The sequence below is a fragment of the Poecilia latipinna genome, unplaced genomic scaffold (genome assembly GCF_001443285.1).
Source record: "Poecilia latipinna isolate Pla-1442-1.1 unplaced genomic scaffold, P_latipinna-1.0 Scaffold329, whole genome shotgun sequence".
Lineage (NCBI taxonomy): Eukaryota > Metazoa > Chordata > Actinopteri > Cyprinodontiformes > Poeciliidae > Poecilia > Poecilia latipinna.
Window position 1 is genome coordinate 53,456 of NW_015112945.1, and position 20,246 is coordinate 73,701.

The 20,246-nt window shown below is 41.6% G+C and overlaps 1 protein-coding gene and 1 long non-coding RNA gene across 5 annotated transcripts in view; one reads left to right on the forward strand and one right to left on the reverse strand.

The window, feature by feature from the left end:
* Positions 1–17,683, reverse strand: ubap2a (ubiquitin associated protein 2a). 4 transcript variants are annotated; one of them, XM_015035225.1, is made up of 27 exons: positions 17,580–17,683; positions 14,955–15,092; positions 14,647–14,724; positions 13,701–13,811; positions 12,381–12,543; positions 12,199–12,279; positions 12,054–12,117; positions 11,806–11,903; positions 11,623–11,681; positions 10,914–10,984; positions 10,406–10,568; positions 10,010–10,280; positions 8,847–9,151; positions 8,522–8,748; positions 7,752–8,037; positions 7,609–7,648; positions 7,338–7,509; positions 7,136–7,187; positions 5,934–6,246; positions 5,750–5,841; positions 3,818–3,865; positions 3,081–3,174; positions 2,576–2,986; positions 2,360–2,464; positions 2,218–2,285; positions 1,918–2,112; positions 1–800 (listed from the first exon to the last, which is right to left on the reverse strand). In XM_015035225.1, exons 2-27 carry the CDS (start codon positions 15,048–15,050, stop codon positions 705–707), a joined length of 3,759 nt encoding a protein of 1,252 aa, XP_014890711.1. In that variant the 5' UTR covers positions 15,051–15,092; positions 17,580–17,683; the 3' UTR covers positions 1–704. The 4 variants fall into 4 exon arrangements, with proteins under 4 accessions (XP_014890711.1, XP_014890709.1, XP_014890710.1 ...); XM_015035223.1 differs by having other exon boundaries at positions 3,818–3,868; XM_015035224.1 differs by having other exon boundaries at positions 12,199–12,282.
* LOC106949153 (uncharacterized) overlaps positions 3,875–20,246 on the forward strand; it is a 20,221-nt gene continuing 3,849 nt past the window's right edge. Inside the window, exon 1 of the long non-coding RNA XR_001425330.1 lies at positions 3,875–5,245. This is a non-coding gene — a long non-coding RNA (uncharacterized LOC106949153). The remainder of the gene's footprint in view (positions 5,246–20,246) is intronic.

A 20,246-nucleotide genomic window follows, 5' to 3' on the forward strand; every position in this document is an offset into this window, starting at 1 on the left:
AACTGTTAATAACTTTTAATTTGGACAACAAGGATTAAAATGACATCAAATCCAAGGCTTGGCTGATCAAACCAGCCAACAAGTAAGAATTCAGGAATGAAGAGACAAATGGAAAGAAACTGGGAGAAAGAAGAGAAGTCAAGCTATTAAAGTCACCCTCAGTATAAGGATTCACAGAGGCGGGTGACCAAAGTTACAAAAACATAGTTTTTTTCCCCCAAAAATAATAATAAAAAAGGCCTTTTGCTTTGAAAATGATGCGTATAATCTATGTACACCATTCTCAGTTTATGGTTGCAAACAAAGAAAAATCACATCACAAGATGCTTGTGTTCAAGTATATTCACCAACTTTATCTCCATGGTTTAGCATTCTCATCGTTTCACTTTCTTTCTTTCCTTTTTGAAATAAAATGTCCTTCAAAATAAAAACAATGCAGAAAACCACATTTTATGTCCTACCAATACATATATACTGTATAAATACATAAATATATTTTACATACAACAGCCATAAATTTGAAAAGGGGGATATACAGAGCAAAAGGGGGGGGAGAGGATGGTAGTGTGTGTGTATTTTAGCTTGTGTTGTAAAAACGCTTCTGTCCCTCTACGATCACGCGACTTCGACCCGGGTGTGTGTGTGTGTGTGTCCGTACACACACACACACACACACTCTCTCTCTCTCTGCAGATGCAACCGTCTCAGTTGGCCCAGTAAGGGGAGCTGCCGTAGCTCGACTTGTTGACTTGGCTCTTCTGCTGCAGGCTGCTGGACTGACCACGCTGGCTCGGCCCGCCCTGAGGAGCAAAACGACTGACCGTTAAGCAAAATAATAATCTAAAAGGACATTTTTCTGTTTGTTCTGCTGGAATATCCAATAAAACAAATTTTTACATATCAATTCAACAGCACTTTAACAGACACTTTTAAGTGGTTTATATGTATTTTAACACATTTTCTGATTCTACTTTGTGTGCGTTTGGTGCAGCAGCGCAGAATCCAGCCTGTCTGGTTCCAACGACCCAGGATTTATTTATTTTTTTCCTCCCCACAAATTCCAATCAAGTTGAACCTTTACAGGCCAAGAGCCATTTTTTGCTTTAACTCCTGGTATTTTTCGTTTTTATCCCCTCACAAATTATGACCTTTATTCTTATTAATACCTGCCATGTAAAATGAGTTTTTTTTAATGTTCAAATTAAAGAAGCAACATTTTAATGATTATATTAAAACAAATTGCAGAAAAGAGAATAGAATGTTAAAAATTTGTGGAATATTTAAGGTGAAAAATTACAACAAAAAAAAACTTCATTGTTTTTTCATCTATGAAGATACATGATTGGCGTCATTTGGTTGTGAAGATTCTTTAAAAAAAAAAAAGCTTCAACCAGCTTCTTACACTACTGTTGTGATGTAATGTGCCAATATAAATTTGTGCCATCTTGACTCCCGTGTAAAAATTAACCAGTTTAATATTACTAATAATACTACTACAACAACATTAGAGATTTGTATATTTTTAAACTTTTCCATCACTACTTTTGCAAGCATCACTTTAACTCTCTCCCCTTCACACAGTGTAAAACATTATCTGGTCAATCTGAACTGTAGAAACACAAATAAATGGTGGGGAAAAAAAAAATCCACATTTTCCAAAAGTTAAATCTGCATAACCTAAAAATTCAGTTAATCTAAATTGATTTATTTTACAGGCTCAACCCTGATTATTGCCTTGAATGACATCACCAGAGGCATGTGGGCGTGAAAACTCACTGGGAGAGCAGAATACAATTGAAATTATTTGAAACAAAATGACAAAACGAATAGAAAAACAAGATCTATAATCTATCTGGAGTGAGGTTAGTCGATTTTACAGAAAGCTTGTAAAACCGTAATGATTTGAAAAGTGCCCACCTGTCCGTCCTGAGCGAGGTGGTGGTGCAGCAGTTGTGAGTGTGGTTGCTGGTGAGGCAGGATGTGGAGGAATGGGGTGGGTGCATAGCCTCCAGGAGCTGCTCCGGGGTTCAGCGGTCCGCCGGGACCCGCCAGGGCCGACGGCAAGCTGAACGGAGGAGGGGTCCCTGCATGGAAAGCCTGCTTATCGAAAGACTGCGGGTGGATTAAAGGAAAGCGGTGGTTAGTGAAAAAAAGAAAAGAAAAGAAAACAGGGTGACGACAGAGTGATGTTGGGAAGCGGCGTTCAGGCGGTCTGACCTGGGTCTTATTGTAAACACTTCCACTGATGTCTGGCACGCCGGAGTTACTGGATGTCACTGAGACACCTGGAGTGAACACAGGAGAGGCGCTTACATCTCAGGAAGTGAATGGATGTGATCGTTTTTTCATTCCATCTTACCTTTCCCAGGCCCTGCAGCAGCAGATTTGGCTTGTGCCTGTGAAGAGGAGTTGTAACCTTTACTGTACTCTACTCCCGCTGGCCCTGCTGTCAGCTCCTCATAACCTGCAGGTAAAGACGTCGTGAGTCGAAAATGACATAAATGGTCCGATTCGAAAGTTCTTCCCGTACGACGAAGGGGGGTGGGGGGGACGCTGTGCAAAATGAGACACGGACCTGAGCTGAAGGCGTGCTGGCCGTAACCGCTCGGCTGCTGCTGCGCCTGCTGCTGGAAGGGGCTGGCCGAGGGGTTGCCCAGGCCCAGGCTCATGCTGTGCTGCTTCGCCGAGGCCGGCCCGGGGCCTGCGGGCGGGACGAACATGGTGGGGCCGTACTGGAAGGCGGCGGCGCTGGGCACGGCGCCGGGCACGCCGGGGTAGTACGGCAGGCCTGTGTAGCTGTAGCCTGGCGGCAGGAAGGCCTGCTGGCTGCTGTGGTGCTGCGGCTGGGCCGGGGGCTGCGCCTGGGGGGGCTGAGGCTGCGCCTGGCTCTGACCTTGGCTTTGGGCCTGGGGAGGCTGAGGGGCTGCCAGGCTGGTAGGGGGCGCTGGGGAGGTGGAGTCGTTCCGGGGAAACTTTGCGACGTCACCTGACCGCAGGGGGGAGGGGAGATTTTATGTGAGCAGACGCCGGTTTGAACGGTTATAGAAGAAATGAAACAAGAGAACCAAGAGGAGCGTCACCTGAATAGGGGTTGTTGGTTAGACTCCCGTCTCTGCCAGAGAGAGCTGCTGTGGGTCCAGGGAATGTGATTCCATAGTAATCCTGCAGAGAGGGCTAAAGGAGCAGGACACACACACACACACACAGTTGTGTAACTGTCAAAAAACCACGTAAGCAGGACTGAATCGATTAATAGATTATTGAAATAATCGTCAACTAAAATGGTAATCGATTAACTGTTAACTGCATGTTTCCCCCCTGCCCAAAAGAACAACACTCAGAGCAGTAATCAAGCCAAAGCTACGTAAAAGTTTTTTTAATCCGATTAATTGATTAATCATCTCAATAATTGATTGCCAAAATAGTTGATAGTTGCAGCACTACATGCACAGTGATCCGTTGAAGGTTTTCTTTCTAAATGGGGTTACAGAAAGTGCTTGTGAGTAATCAGTGTCTTATTTTCTTGAACTTCAACAATCTACATCATCTCAAATTTTCAATAAACGACAGAATCCTGACCACACGTTTCTTTAAAAGGCCACCACTGGACTGTTTAATTGATGTTCGCTTAAATGGTCACAAGCAGTTATACCTTACAACGTATGCTAACGTTGAATGAGTCTCCATTCTGGAAAACACACTAAAATGGGCAGATGAAATGCATTTCACCTGCTTGTATACACTGAGTACTTATAATAGTCAACACCATGTATCCTGTCTCCAATCACAAGCTGTGCCTTTAATATGCGTGTCTTACCATTGGCAGTCTGGACTGGAGCATATGGAGGTCTTCATAGCCGTAGATCTGCTGTGAAAAGAAAAAAAAAAACAAACAGTTACACAATCCTACAAAACGGACGACAAAAAGTCTGAAATTATTAATTATTTCTATCAAACTCGAGATCGCAGCGTAAAATTTGATCAATGGTTTTAAATTAGTTTCTGAAATTATGCCACTCTTGATGATGCAATATATTTATGCTTATGTGAAGATATTCAGCTGTACTTACATTATTGAACACCAACATCAAATTTGTTTTACCTGTGTTGTATAAAAACTAACAAATGCTTGTTAAAAAAAAAAAAAACCCAAACACCATTTAAGTAGCTCAACAGAACTAACATTGTGTAAGGCGGCGTCTCCAAGTAAAATACAAAATGCCACTTTCAGTGACTGCCAGTTTTTTCCACAACAATCATCTTTAACACTAAGTGAAGGGCCTGTTTGCTTTTACAACCTGCTGGAAACATGTTTCCTACTCGGAGCCCAACTTCTGGCCACAGCCCTCCATTAATATCCTTAAAGACTTCCTGGTTGTTGATTTAATCCATCAGCTTCAGGTTTCCAAAGCAAAGCTGATGGAGCGTCACCAAGCAAGCGCCATGCTTCACTACAGTCAATGCGTTCTTTGTGGCGTATGTTTGATTCGTCCTAATCCACAGGCAAAGTTCCCGTTTATTGATTCATTGTTGTACAGAACAACAGCATTTCAAGGCCGCTTCGGCTCGTTTATGAAGGTCTGAACCAATTTTGCCTTTGGTTCAGAAGTTGTGTACATCTTTCAGTTCAAGCGTGGAGGAGCCCTCCGGCGAAACTGAAACGTTTCCCCACCAAGACTTCCTGCAGGTGTTTTCCCTTCAGTCGAGAGTATCTGACCACCTGCCTCGGCAGGAAGTCGTTGGCAGTTGACAGCTTCCTGTTTTTGCCGCCAGGTGAGGAACGCACTCTTCGTTTAACATTAAACTTTAAAAGTACAGTTCCAAATATAGGCCCTCTCTTATCGTTTTTTTATAATCCTCCTCTTTTCTACAAGGCGGTGATCTCTTCTGTGAAATTTTAAGACCATCTCGACTCAGTCATATTTTTTTTACAACCATTAACATTCCAGGTTTTTGAAGTAATCCATTTTAAGCACAACTTCTTCAAATAAAGAAGACCTTCATTGGTTCTATCGAATGAACCCGAGGCAAATCTGATTTGCAATAAATCTTATTAATGGGGTTGAATAATTTTGAGACTCCAGCAGTCATTGAATGCATGACGCATTGTTGAACAATAAAAAAGAACCTCTTGTGATAGCTTTATGTAATTATTAGCACTGACTCAAAGTGAAATGTTTTGTTGCAAACAGATTCGAAAAGTTGCCAGTGAACTTAATTTGGACTGGGAGCCGAATACTTTAAGGTGCCGTTACCTTCACTCGCTCCTTGTAATTAGGGCCACAACTAACGACTATTTTAAGTTATCGAATCATCTATTGATTATTCTAACAATTAACAGTTGTATGTCTGATTGTTTGTAGCAACAGCTAAAAAAATACTTCTAGCTTCAACATGTGTCCTTTCTGGGTCACTTAACATCAGTCCAGTGTAGGGTAATTTGTCAATTATTTTTTGGATTGCAAGAGGAGTTTAATATGAGATGTTTTATACAGAATATGAACTTTGTAAAGCTAAAACTGTGCCTCTTGTGGCGTTTTGGGTTGAACATATTTACAGATAAAGAAGGGTTTTTTTTTCTTCGCTGCAAAATGTTATATTTTACACAGTGGCGATGTAACTACTTCTCTTAATATGTTCTTCTCGAGGCAACTGGGCATTTTTTGAGTCCGTATGCTCCAGTTAACGATTAATCAACGACTAACCTCCTGGCCGTTCATTCCAGCCCGACTTGTGATGATCCACTTACCGGGTAAGCGGGCAGCAGGCCCCCTGGTCCCATTATATACTGGTTTGGTAGTAGAGGAGGCACTCCCTGGGAAAGGTTGGGAGGAGTTTTGCCTGTCAACACACAGACACAAAAAAAAAAGATTTATCCAACTGGAAAGCGATTCGAAAATCCCCCCCTGCTGCATCAGTGGCGTCCGTCTAACCGGTGGAGGAGAGCAGCGCCGTGGTCCTCGGCGCGGAGAGGTTGGACGTGGCGGTGGCTCCATTGGAGCCGAGTCCCAGCGCCGTGCTGGTGGCGACGGCGGCGGCCGAGTGGAAGCCACTGGTGCCGGCGATGCCTCCGACCGCGCTGCTCATGTTGCTGCCCATGCTGGGCATGTTGGCCAGGTGGCTGATGCTGCTACTGTTGCTGCTGTTGTGGGCTGAGTGGAGCGACGAGTTTGTGGGCTGTGAGGATGTGTAAGAGCTGGACGAGGGAGTGAGGGAGCTCACGCTGCTGCTGTCCACACTTGTATACTGTCCAACATAAAAAAATAAAAAATAAAAATAAAAAAAAACAAAGCACAGGGAACATTCAAAGTGAGGCAAGTAGTCCATCCTGTGTGCGTGAACATTATCCATGTCGTATTTCAAGGCTTTCCGAGATTTAAAATGTTAATTTCTTGATTCGGTTTGGCTTGTTTTTAAAGTATAAATTAAAAAGTTCCCAGTAGCTTTAGAGGAGTGGTCTGGCTTGTAATGTGGAATTGCTAAAAAGAGAGTGATGGATTAAAGAATAGATGGAGGACAGCTGGAAAGATAGAAGTTAGGAACGAATAGATTAATGGATAAATAGACAGATAGAGGGATGTCAAGACAAAGATGGAGGGCAGGCCTTTCACAATAATTTGTCGTCTCAAGGATCAATAAACTTTTATTTTGTAGAGAACACTTAACTGTTTTAAATATCCAAAATAAAAACATGACAACCCAAAACAATAAATAAAATCGAAATAATAGTAATAACCACTTGGAAGCAAAACCATAAATAAAATGGATTATTATGTCTCTCTCAACCAAATTGCCTGTCAAAACATATTAATAATCAGAATGGAAATGATGGAGCTTGTTTTAACTTTATTATGCTTTTAATTAATTGATTAATTGCGAAAGGCTTACTGGAGGAATGAAACAGAAATACAGAGAGAGGAATGGAGCGATAAATTGAATGGTTGATGAATCAGACTACAGATAAAGTAGTTCAGAAAAAGAGACTGTTTTTTTTCCTTCCTTTTCTCCTTCCACAAATTTCTTCTTCCATAATGATCCAGATCTGGAAAATATCTAAATCTAATCCCTGTCAGGGCAGGAACCCAGATCATTTTGCACCGATATTAGTTTCGATACAGCCCCACCAGGTACTCACAGTGAGAGAACTTGATCCCAGAGCTGAAACCGAGGAATGGCTGCTGACATGGCTGTTGGGGGGGGGGGGGGGGGGGGAGGAAAAAAAAGTTGAACTCAGGATGCGATTATGCAACTTCTATACGTCTATAACAAAAAAAAAAAAAAACAAAGTTGGCGGCGCTCTTCTAAAGTTATGATACTTCAGGCGAGACTTGAGTGACCTGTTGAGCGAGTTCAGCTGGTTCGCTGACGGCAGGTCCTGTGCTAGGCTGGAGAGCGCGGTGGAGCTGTGTGGGGGCAGGGTGGGGGTTAAGTGGGAGGACGCCGAGGGACCGTTGGCGCTGATGTTCACAGACGGCGATTCTGGCTTTGGTGTGGAAGAAGCCGACGACGCTGAGAGACACAGAAATAACTTGTTTGCAGCTAACTGATGACGTAAATGCACCTCTTCTGCCCAAACAGCTCAACATAAAGCGGTGGTGGGTAACTCACTGTCTAGAGCGGCTGAAGTTCTCACACCATTCAGACCGTTCTGACAAAAAAAAAAAAAATTGCAGTTTTAGGTTAGCCGATTGCCAGTCGGTAAGAACCACAACCACATCCTTTAAAAGGGGAAGATAAGCTGGCCTGCTTACCATCACCGGCCCCGTTGGCTCCTTGCTCTGGGAAAAAGCGAGCCGCGTGTGAGGGGGCATTGTACCTTCGTAACTACCCCCTACCGAGGAGAAGTGGGAGGAGGTAGAAGGTGCAGAAGATGAGGTGGTTGAGGTCGCTGAGGTGGACGACGGAGGGTTAGCGGGGCTGTTTGTCCCCAACGATGGCGTGAGGCTGGGCATGGCCGCGCTGGAGGAGTGATACACCGGTTCAGACGACGAGAGCGGCGAAGGGAGGGCGACTGAGAGAGAGCTGCCCAGCGACTCACTGGAAAAACACACACATGGCAAGAGGTGATCAAACTTCGAATTATTACATTAAGGGCCTTTTGTTATCCAGGTATAAACTGATTGACATAAGACAGTCAACAGATTAGTCCTATGCTGTACTGATGCAAAGTCAAGCTGAGCTTTTCACATGCTGATGTTACAAGTATTTGATCAAGCATGCACTTGTTGCATTTTAGGCAAAAATGTTTTTTGTTTTTTTTTAAAAAAAAGGAACTGCATAGTTTATATATTTGCATCTAATACTTCTGATATTGTCTAAAAGGCTTACATGGCTAAGTAAAAAAAACTTATAGAATAATCAGTTGTTAAAATAATCATAACCATCACAACTCTTCAACTTGCCAATCTCAGCTGTAATTCACCTAATTGACATCAAGAAGTAAGATCACCTCTTGTACGAAACGTGAACTATTTTTAAAAATGATTTTAATAAGATGCATTTAGTCCAAGGGCTGCAGTACCTGAGAGGTTTTGAGTACAGACTTGTGTGGCTTTGGGTCCCTGGTCCTGATGCAGGTGGTGCTGGTGGGGGCGCCGGCGTAGACTCCCGAGACACTGCGCTCACACAGTTGTCCACGACCCCAAACTCTGGCAGCGCCGACTCTGAACCAAAGTCCAGAGCTCCAAACTGGAGGTTTAGCCCTGGGACATCAGCTGAGCCTGGCATTTCTACTGCTGTGGATGGGATCTGCCAGAGAGGAGGCAACACATTCCTACATGTCACCGCCTCCCTTCGAGCTTCAACAGCAGGCCATTTTTCTCTCGGTGCATCACCATCACTCCTACCTTCGATGTAGGAGGTATCCTTCGTTTCGGGCCTTTGAGCTGCCCCCGCTGTTGCTGCGGCGTGCTGCTCCCGTGGGAGTCCAGCCCCGGACTGGGAGCGCCAGGCTTAGCGCCAGCAGCGGCCGTCACCGGGCCGGCCTGTGCTGGCGTGCTGATGTGTTGGGGAGCAGGCGAGGCTGAAGCAGGGGCTGCTTGCTGCTGCATGGGAGGACTGGGCTGGCGCGCCAGAGGCAAGGAGGGGCCGCTGTGCCTCTGAACCAGCTGGCTCAGTACAAGAGAAGGCTCTGGCTGCAGCCCAAATTCACCTGCAAGCAAAAGCAGGGAAAAAGGAATAACAAAATGCATATTTACTTTAGGGCTGAAACGATTAATCGTGATTAATCGATTATTGGATTAATCCAACAACTTTGGCAATCAATTAATTGTTAACTGGAGTATACAGATTCAAAAAAAAAAAAGGCCAATAGCTGAAAGAACACATTCAGGACAGTTAAGCCAAATATATGCATTTTACATTTAAGATAAAAAACAAACAAATTGTAAATATGTACTATCCAGAACTTCTCAGGAGGCACAATTAAAGCTTCACCTTTTTGGTGCATAAAGAAAAAATATCTCATATAAAGCAACTTTTGCTATTATTATTTGGTTAATACAGAAAATAGTCAACATTAGTTCTACACTGTACTGAAGTGGAGTCAAGCTGGAAGCGCCGAGCATTTCACACGTTGATGTTTGAGGTATTTTTTGCTACAAATGATGATGCATAGAATGCTGTTATTGTATTTTAGACAATAAAAGCTTCATGTTCTTATTAAAAAAAAAGACTTAAAGGAATACATCTTTAAATGTATTTCTAATATCGTATATCAAGGGTTTAAATGGAAAATGGCAACAATTTCATGAGCTTAATCGATTAATCATCAGAATGACTGTCCGAATAATTGGTAACTAAAATAATGGCCATCCGATTAATCGATTGTCAGAATAAGCAATAACCAAAATAATAGCTTTCAGATTAACTGATTAATCGTCAGAATAATCGACAAACTAAAACAATCATTAATTGCAGGTATAGTTTACACACAGACTGCCAGGGTGTACGCCGCCGCTCGCGCAGCATTGATAGATTTACTCGCCACGAAAACATCTACACCACTTACGACTGAACTGCGAGGACAAGGATGTGCTGTTGGACTCTGAAGCTTTCATGTCCCAGCTCGAGGACGATGGCGGCGGTACCGGCGCTCCCAGACCCGGCAGCCGACCCGTGGAGGTGTTGCTTCCTTGGGTGCTGACAGGAGGGGCAGCCTGGGACGAGGGCAGCTGGCCCAAACCGGGACCCTTGAGCTGTTCCAGGATCTGAGCACCAGCGCTAGGCTGAGGCCGCTTGGCTTGGCCCAAGTCCCCAAAACCAGCCCCCAGAACCGAAGACTGGCGAAAAAACAACAACAGTGAAGTTCTGAATGATTATTTTTGGTTGCATAATGATTGTGAACAAACAAACAAAGGAAAACATGAATAAAAGCGCAGCGTTCTCTTTTATTTTTCATTTTTACCAGAGCAGCGTGGGCGTAGCTCGTGCTGCTGGTCGTGCTGCGGCTGGGTGGCGGTTGCTGATGGTGGTGGGAGTTGGTGAAGACCAGACTCGACGTGGAAGAAGAGGAAGGTGGCTCTCTTCCTCCTACTCCAGGCTTTTGCAGCAGAGAAGCGAGGTCCAGACTAACACACACACACACACACACAAGCTTTTGTAAATACTTACATTTTTCCCAGTACATAAACCCAATTTCTAAGCGGTATTAGGACTGCACAAAAAACAACATTTTTCAAATATGTTACATTACAGCTCTTGCTACATGTCTGGGTTTGTTTCCCTGCTAGAAGCTGAACCTCTGAACAGGTCAGAGTTTGCACTTGATTTTTTATTTTGTGGAGTATTAGAGTGAAGGGAACTGAATTTAAATGTGCAACATTTTTCAGATTTTTATGTGTTAAAAAAGGTTTTAATTTGAAATCGTGGCATCACAGACTTTCAAGAAGTGTGATTATTTTTGCAAGACTAACCTTTGCCCAGGGGTGATATGGTTCTCAACAGCAGGTGCACTTGAGGAGGTGAAAACCTTGGTCTCTGAAAGCTGTATGGACACAGAAACACAGTGTGTATTTTATATACATATATATAGAAACTAGGGCAGTGTAATTTTATTGATTCTACGATATTTATGGATATTTTTTTTCCTTCAGAAAGTATAAATAAATTAAATCCTAATTTGAGTTTTATGTCAAATCAACATGAATTAAATGACAGCTATCACACATGCTGTTTTGTACCCAGTTGCACATGTACATTAAAATGACATGCAATGAAACAACCAGTTACAATAAGTTAAATAATTAAATGAAATAGATAAATTACATTATCTAATATAAATGAATAAGACAAAAATGTTCCTTTTCTGCATAACCAAATATACAAAGCCACACAGTTAACCTTTAGACAAAGCAGATGTATAACAAAAACAACATTTATTACACCAGGATTACACCATCAAGCCAAGTCTATGGAACAATCACAAAATGTCAAAAAAAAAAAATCACTCTGTCCCTCTAAAATCTTTCAGAAAATCTTTCAAATGTATCGAACAGTACCGGTTGCTAAATATCGTGATGTATATCGTATTGTGAGCAGAACGTCGTGTATCGTGAGATTAGTGCATCGCTGCAGCCCTAACAGATACACACACAGACAGAGGCAATCAGACTTTTTACTCACACTGACATCTTCATTCCACTCCTCAGCTGTCCAGTCTTCCATAGTATTTCTCCAGGCAACTGGAAGAACACACACACACACACACACACACACACACACACACACACACACACACACACACTTAATGTTTTCCCACCCTGACAGATTGCAGTGAAACTGCAGCACACTCTTTCCAGCGCTCACCTGTCCCATCTGTGTTGCTGCTGTTGGCTGTGTCCCAAACCTCGGTCTGTGTGGTCCCGGTCCCAGCCTCTGAGGTGTAGTCCGCTGGGTTGAAAGTCCTGACCAAAGAGATGCACAAAGTCCGGCCAGGGTTAAAACTCACCTTGGTTTGTTCTTTCTCAAATCTCGCAGGTTAACTTTACGTGTTAAAACCAGAACAGTAGCCAATGGTCTGAAGAGATAATCGCAGCTGTGTGTTGCCACCATACCCCATGCCCTGTGCGGAGAACCTGCTTCCAGGCGGCGCTCTGCCTCGACCCCGACCTCCTGACCCTGCAGAATATCCAAACAAAAGTCAAACCCATTCAACTTATTACTCATCATTCTTACAGTGCTATATTTTCATCCTCCTACCTCTGCTTCCCCTGGCTCTTCGACCTCGATCCGAACCTTTGTCCACTGGAGTCGCCTCCACCCCGTTCTCCTCTGGACGTGCTGCTAACAAAGTAAATAAAAATCCAACAACAACTACGGGATTCAACAGGAAGATATTCTGCCCCCTTCTGAACAAGATTTAATTTCAACTGGGTCCTCACCCTGCCGGTTCCGACTGGCCCCTTTTCCTTTGCGGTTGGCCGAGGCGCGGCCCTTGCTGGCCTCGCGCTCCCCTTTCTTCTCCCGGTTCTCCTTGTTCTCTTTGCTCTCTGATGGGGTTTCCTTCACCAGAGGCTTCTTCTTCCCCACCGTCTCCCATGAGGTCTGAATGCAAAAGAGGAGAGGACACAAAAACTAAATAAAAACACGACCAGTGTTCATTAGAACCTACTGATTATGGAAACATAAGTCCTTCACCTAAGAATAAATATACTAATCTTTTGCTGGAGAGATTTTTTTTTATTTTTTTTGATCTGTCAACATAATTATTGTCATAAGTACTGGGGCTGTGCAGTATATCAAATTACATTTTTCAGACCACAATGTCAATATGCATCACTATTCACAACCATTGAGCACTGCTCGGAAATCTGCAGTATTTGGTAGGTGAGCATGTTTCAAGTGACATAAATTAATGGTCTGTATCAGGGACGAACTCTCTCACGTGGGCCAAAATGTTCAGCTCAAAATGATTCACAGAACAAAAGTGTATCATTGTTAAAAACTAAAATCACCAAAAAATAATATCTTTTCACCTGCTCAATAACAAACTAAACATGAGCTATGTTGATGAAAAAAATAAAGCAAATCTGATTTTTTTTTTTGTAGGAACAGAATCGTAGATCCAAATCCTCAAATGTTTTTTTCCAAATTTTTTCATTGCTAAATGAAAGGCAACCAGCTTGCTTATTAGTAATTTGAGCCTAATTAAGGAAAAAAAATCATACTTCATTTGTTTACATTTTTTTTCTACAGCAATTAAAAGTAAATTTAGGTGCACAAATGTGTACTATGTAGTAGAAGTCAATGAGTAGATGGGGTCCGAGTTACCATGACAGTAGAATGAAACCAGAAAGCTTGAAACTTAAAATTTTATTTTGTAAAATTTAACTTAACAGTCGTAGTTTTGTCCTAATTTATTCTTGAATTGTGGTCTGAGGGCTGCACAAAAATAGTCCAGGGACCGCAATTGGCCCCCGAACCTCACTTTGAACACCCTTGATCTCTATACAAACACTACGTCTGGGCTGTTGAATAGTCTCCAACTACCGTTAATGTAACATCTTGTGTGCAAATGAATAACAGCACAAGTTTAAAGATACGGTACTTATCCAGAAACTGGTGTTAGTTATCAAAGATTTAACATGCTTTTCTACAACTAGCCACTCAGTTCCCAGTTATCCTGAGTATTTATTGTATTAAAAAACGAAACCCTTGAATGAGCAAATCCCCATTACCAGATGAAAGGAGCTTCCACTTACCATGTCCGAAGTGCTCTCCAGGAGGAAATTGATGGCTCTGCTAACATCCTCATTGCAGTCATGAAGCGCTACCATGCACTCATCTTGATTCTTCCCAGTCACCTCCATCAGCTGGAAAAGGAACCACACACACTTTACACACGTCTGCTTGCGTCAGAGATGGAAAACCACAGCATTCCCACTGGGTGCCAACCTCACAAGAGCATCGAAAAAAAGTTGACAGAGTTGCAGCACCTTCCACACCAACTGGTACCCCAAGTAAAGATGTGTAGAAGAAAATTCAACTGTTGATTGCAACGCATTTATTGTACTGACAGGAGAAAATATGCTATTAGATGCTACCTACACAATAAGCGGTTGTTTAGAAAAGCTTTGCTGCGGAAGAAAAAGCCTTTTTTGCCCTACCATCACAAACAAATATCTAGAGCGTGCTAAACTCTGCTGGAACGGTGTCCCACTTTCAGGTATGGTGGTCAATCTTTGATTACGAGAGCCTGTTTCTCTTCCAAAGACTCCAGGAATCTTGTTGAATGCATGCCATATAAACTCTTTGAAATACCAGGCAGTTTTTACAACAAACCTGTTGGAATCTTCCAGAAGAACTAAAAATTATTCATTATTCCTGGGTATTCCAATAGGATACTGATCACAATATCCAGTCGGAAATAAATGGCTCACCTACACAGAAAATCGATATTCATCATCGGTGGTCTCCTATATACGCAGAAATCTATTTAATATCTATGTGGTGAGTTAAAAAGAGTTTCCCCAATAGAAAATTTACACTCGTATGAATTTTTTCCCCCCTTTAAACGTTTAGTGAGTATAGGATACCAACATTCAAGCAATGTTTGCTTTTTTCTGACACTTCTTACACATCTTTACCAGGGATTCCAATACATGTGGAGGGCACCTTAAACCACCGAAATGTCCAAGTGTCTCACACCTGGTTAACTTTGTCCTCAAAGTCAGCATCATTCTTGTCGTAGATCATCTGAGCAAGCCGGATCTGCTCAGCAGTAGCCTGTATCGCAGACACATTAGACATTGAAAAGGGATGCAGAACTTTTGTGGTTGGCGTGGTTTAAAAAAAAATCAATGACGAAGAAATAAATGGGGAATAACCACTTCCTATTGTCCCATTAGGATAATGTCTACTTAGCAGATGCAATCAAACCAAATGAAAACTTTAGCGCATCTTATCTAGGGCTCAGAGGAGAGTGCTTCCACACTTTGGCGTTCGGGGACGCTCACCTGTATTTGCTTCTGTGGCTGTGGTGTGTGAGGGGCCGCTGGCAGCGCTTTTTCCCGAGGACCCCGGGCCTTGTCGCCGCCCAGCAAGCTCATCATATACAGTATATACAAAACTCTGTATGTACAAAATAGAAAAACCTGCAGAGATCAAAAAGCAAAACCCACGTAAGAGAATGAGCAAAAAGCTACCAGCAGTAACGCTAATTAATAACTCCCACTGTTTACGACCCAGCTGCAGCTTTCCCCTTGTGTTTGATGCCACAGAACTTCCTGAGCATCCAACACCAGAAGATGCTTTGAGCACAGAAAAGCCTCACTCTCGAGTAATGAATAGTGGCCTTGTGGAGGCTGTAAGATGCACAGTTGGCCTGGTGATGCAACAGCTTTGCTGAAAATCTGGGTCAAGGAGGAAGAGCGACCCAGTGTCCTTTTACAAACACAACAGACTACACAACGTGGACAAAACGCCACACCCCAGACTCCATAGCCTGTCTCATTGTGGAATAAGAGCTTCAATTTAGATCCTAAACACAAAACTGATGCATTGAAATGATTTAATCCGACCCTAATCAAGGTCTTGCTTACGCGACTGCAAATTCAGTGTGATTAGTTCCATAATAGTCTCAATATGCACTCGGAACTGGCAGACTTCATGATTCATTTCTGCTCTGATTGCTGACCGACTGGTCAATAACTAAAAATATGCCTTGTTTTCGGATCGGTAAGGATGCAGGTTGCAATGACAACTCTCCTCTGTGAGGAAGTCGTGACTGAGGAAAGATGACTCATAGGCTTCCACACAGGGGAAAAAACAAACAAAAAAAACAAGTGGAATATATGACTCTAAAGTTACTTTTTTTTTTTTTTTAGCTTTTTGAAGAGCTAAACTACATCTTTCATTTCACATGTCGATTACAAAATCTTGGCAGTCTAGGGTAAAGGTAAGATTCTACTTCTCGATGGAGAATACAGTCATATTGATGTTGGGCAACTCTAAGAACTAGAATAGGTTGCCATGTCAAATCATTATGATGTTTTTGTTTTAAAATGACACTGAGATTCTGTTCCAAGCGCTGAGCAGTAGTTCCTCTGGTTCTAAAACAATAAATTAATGATTACTCCGGACAAAGAGGCTTTTTAAAGCTCTTTTACATCTGCAATAAATTAATAAATTACTAAATCTAACAAGAGCACATCTGTTTCTTTCCTCCTCAGATCTGAAGCTTTATTCTGAGTAGATCTTATAGAAAACAAATCATGTAAAAAATAAATTTAGAGATATATGTAAACTGTAATTTCCCTCCCCAGGTTTTAATTATGCTGATACCTCTATACAAGAACCTGGGAGAATTTTACTATGCGTAAATATGAGGCTGTAACTTTGAAATGCATTAAGAAAATAGTGTTTTGCAACAAACATTTTTAAAACTAGCATATCCAAAAAGCAGAAAAATAATATTTGTACTCTACAAGCTCTACAAAATCGGTGGATTAGAATTCAGCCACAAGACCTCAGATCTGTGCACCTTTAAAACACGTAAATAGAAAACACAACATAGTGTACAAGTTTAGATTTCCCGACTGACCCATTTGTTTTGTGTCAGAGAACAATGGCAGTCAGCTATACGTGCTCTGCGTGACGCTGGCAAACACAAAGCTTCTCATTGGCTGCACCACTGAACAAAGCTAAAGCAGGAGCAGGCTTTTTATACAATTTCAGCAGATTTAAGTTTCTTAGAATAATTCCTATTTTTGTCATGGACAATTTAATTTGCAGTAGCGCCGATATTGCAATAAGCGTATGAGCAAATTACTTAATGAATTTTTAAAGCAGAGTTTAAAAATTAATTTCGGCATACAAAACAACAACAACAAAAAAACAATGACAAATGTCTAAAATTGGACAACAATGTTTACAATTTTTTGTGGCATTTGGAGGCTTTTTTCCAGCTAAAAGACAATCAACTATGTAGTATTGTGTTGTCAAAGCTGATTTTAGCTGGTTGCTGCTGTGTTAGTCATTTCTTGACATCTAAAATGTGGACACATTACGCGTACTCCACAAACACAACATACTTTAAGACATAACCATCAGTTCGACACTGACGGACTTTTGTGTTGTTGATACTGCCGTCCCCTTTGTCCTCGCTAGCTTGCTGTTAGCCGCTTCGTGCTACCGTTGACACTAGCATCGAACAAACGCTGCGGCTAACGATGCTATCTAAATCTCGTCCAAGTTGATAGCCAACGGCCATCAAACTATCGTGGAAGTACTGTGTGTATTTCTGGGGCCGCTGCTACACAACGACACGCATACATACAGTTAAAATGCTCACATTACACAACCAAACCGAAGCCGAAGCCTGGCAACAACAAAGGTGTATCAAATCTACAGGAGGCAAAAAAAAAGGGCCTCGCAGAGCACAATCCCATCCCGACATTGCTCGCCGGGATTCAAGACAACAGAAAAATTGCGAAGAGACATCCTTTAAAAGCCCGGCTATAGCGAAAAAGGAAGCCAGCTACTCGCCGGTCCAACGAACGACTAATTAAGTTTGACGCATACCGGGTGCGAAACGTTAACAGTAAGTTGAATAGTGTGAAGAAAATGTGTGTTTTTATTACCTGCTAACACGCTTCACTCGGCCAGCAGTAGACAAGGTGGTCACGTGACGTGCGCTGCCGCGGTGGATGCTCCCCTCTGATCCAACTCTCCCCACGGCACTTAAATGCTCATTATTACCACCAACCAGCATTGAGAGATTAAAATTGTTTTCGCCCTTGAACAGATTTATTTAGCGGATTTTGTTGCTTCACTTCCGATTCTCATATTTGTTACAGTGCTGCGCTGAATGATCAGAGGATTATTCGTGTTAACTAAGTTCAAATGAACGAAAGTTTACAATAAGCCCTTCGATTGTAAAACCATTACCACGTAGTCAAACATTAAACACTGCTTATGATTATTATGAAATATCAGTCTATTTTTTTATATAAATGTTTGCTCCCAAATAAACTGTTGGGCTATTACTACCTTTCAGCAAATGGCTTCAAATGCAAAAGGAATTGATGTTATGAATATTGCAACTAAAGAACCTGACTTCCAGGTTATCAAGAACTTCAAGGTGAAAGGTTAACATATAGAAAGGAAGTCTACAGGCTATTCAGGAAAACCAGGAAGCACCTTAATGGTTTCCTGTTAAGCGAGTCGTTGTTACCACCAGTGCAGAGCTTGTGCAATAATGGCAGCAGGGAGGTCTGGGAACCTCTGCACTGCCTGCAGAGAAAGGGGCTGGGAATTACTTGTCCTCACAAGTCAATTTTTCAGATTCCAGCTGACAAAAATTATTTTGAAAAACAACTCCCAAATAAGTCAGAATTTAATACTTTTGATCATTTTAAGTCAGTAGCAGAGATGGTAGAGTACAGCCACTTTTTTGTGAGCATTTTCCTACTCTTTATCAACCCTTACAGAAGAAAGATTTATTATCTACCTGTAATTCTACTATCAGTTTGGAAATCTCTCTATCTAGTTTCTTGACTTGAAGAACACGCTCAAGAGGGCGTGACATGACTCATCGGCGGACCTTCGATTATCAGACTAGTGACACGAAGCGCAGCAAAGAAGACGTACTCTGTCCAAGAAAGACTTTAGCTGCAGTTCTGCAGAAAGGATGGACTTAAGGGTGATGCCAAGTTATTTTCTATGATGAATTCCTCCTTCCGTTGTGTACATGGGCAAGATTGCTTCCTATGATCAATATGTGTGTCAGAAACAACTTTATCCAACAAATTTTCCAGCATAATGGAGCATTGTTACAGAGGCCAAAGCAGTTACAAAGTTATTCTAAGATCATGAAAACAGGGATCCAAAACAAACTGCAAAGAAATTAAAAGGTGGATCTTCTGTTATAGGCTGTGGATTATTAGTGATACAATAAACAGCACCAAACCAAGACTACCTAATGAGAAGGTATGCAAGACCAGAAGTTCCCAAAACATTTCATCTTCTGAGCCCCAACGTAGTGGAAGAACCTTGAGATAATAACAAGTTAAGTATACAGGCGTTATTTTGTAAGTCAAATGTGAATGAAAACATCACTTTTGATAACTTTTAGCTGTCCGTTTTCCTTTTTTTTTTTTTTGTAAGTTTAAATGCATAAACAGGGTCTTCCAAAAAAAAAAAAAAAAAGAAGGTGGACGGGGAGGTTAAATGGGATCTTATTGGGTGTCCTGACCAAAACATTGACAACCTCTGGACTAGCACATTTCTGTAAAGAGTTGCTTAAGTAATTTTTTTTTTTTTTAAATCAAGTTGACATCTCAAAAACAAAACAAAAAAACAAAACAAACAACAAAACAGATACATTAATATACATTTTATTGTATTATTTACTCCTTTTTAAAGAATTAGATTTATATCCCCAAGTGTTTATATCTTACAATATCCTGTTTCAGTCATTTGTAAAAACATTCACGAGGCTTGTATAAAAAAAAAGTGTCACCAAGGAGACGGATCAATCCACACAATTTCTTAGGCATACGGTACACAGAAAATGTCCGCAACTGTCCTTAATGCATTTTCTTTTTTTTACGAACACACATATATACATTTATATATATATATATATAAAATACACTTAAGTGTTGGTTGTTTAGTCAATACTTGGTCAGAATTGTTTCATTTCATGTAGAAAAGGAAACTGATGATTAATTCTGTGGCTGTCTTTCACAGAAAGATTTCAGGAAGGCAAAGACGTAGCTGAAGCCAACCCTGATTCGGCTTATAACGAGGGGAAGCACAGCCACTCACGGCTTGTTAAAAGAGAGGGCGAGTGGCTATGAGAGAAAATATATATATAGATATATATGTGCCAGGAGAATTTCCAAACATAATGAGCTTTCTTTGCATCACTAATGAGAAACTGTTCCCGATGGATTGTATCTGATCACGCTATCAAAACCATCGTCCTTTAGAAGAAACAAGATGAACAATCCTGACCAACAAAATGAAGTCGACAAGGTATAAAGGTGGTAAAATAAATACAAATGAAGTAAATTAGATCAGCATGGGATTGCCCGTTGGATCAAAGTGGAGAAAAAAAAAAGTATTTCTATATTACGTCCTAGCAGAGCAATAACACTGCGCTTATCAATTCTAACACGATTTTTCTCCTTTACATCTCAGTGAAGATAAGAGGAAGAAGAAGAAAAAAAAAATAAATCTCTCACTTGATCCGGTTCTTTGTTTTACTTCTGAGAGCAGAGGAAATAAGTACTTTGCAAGTGTTG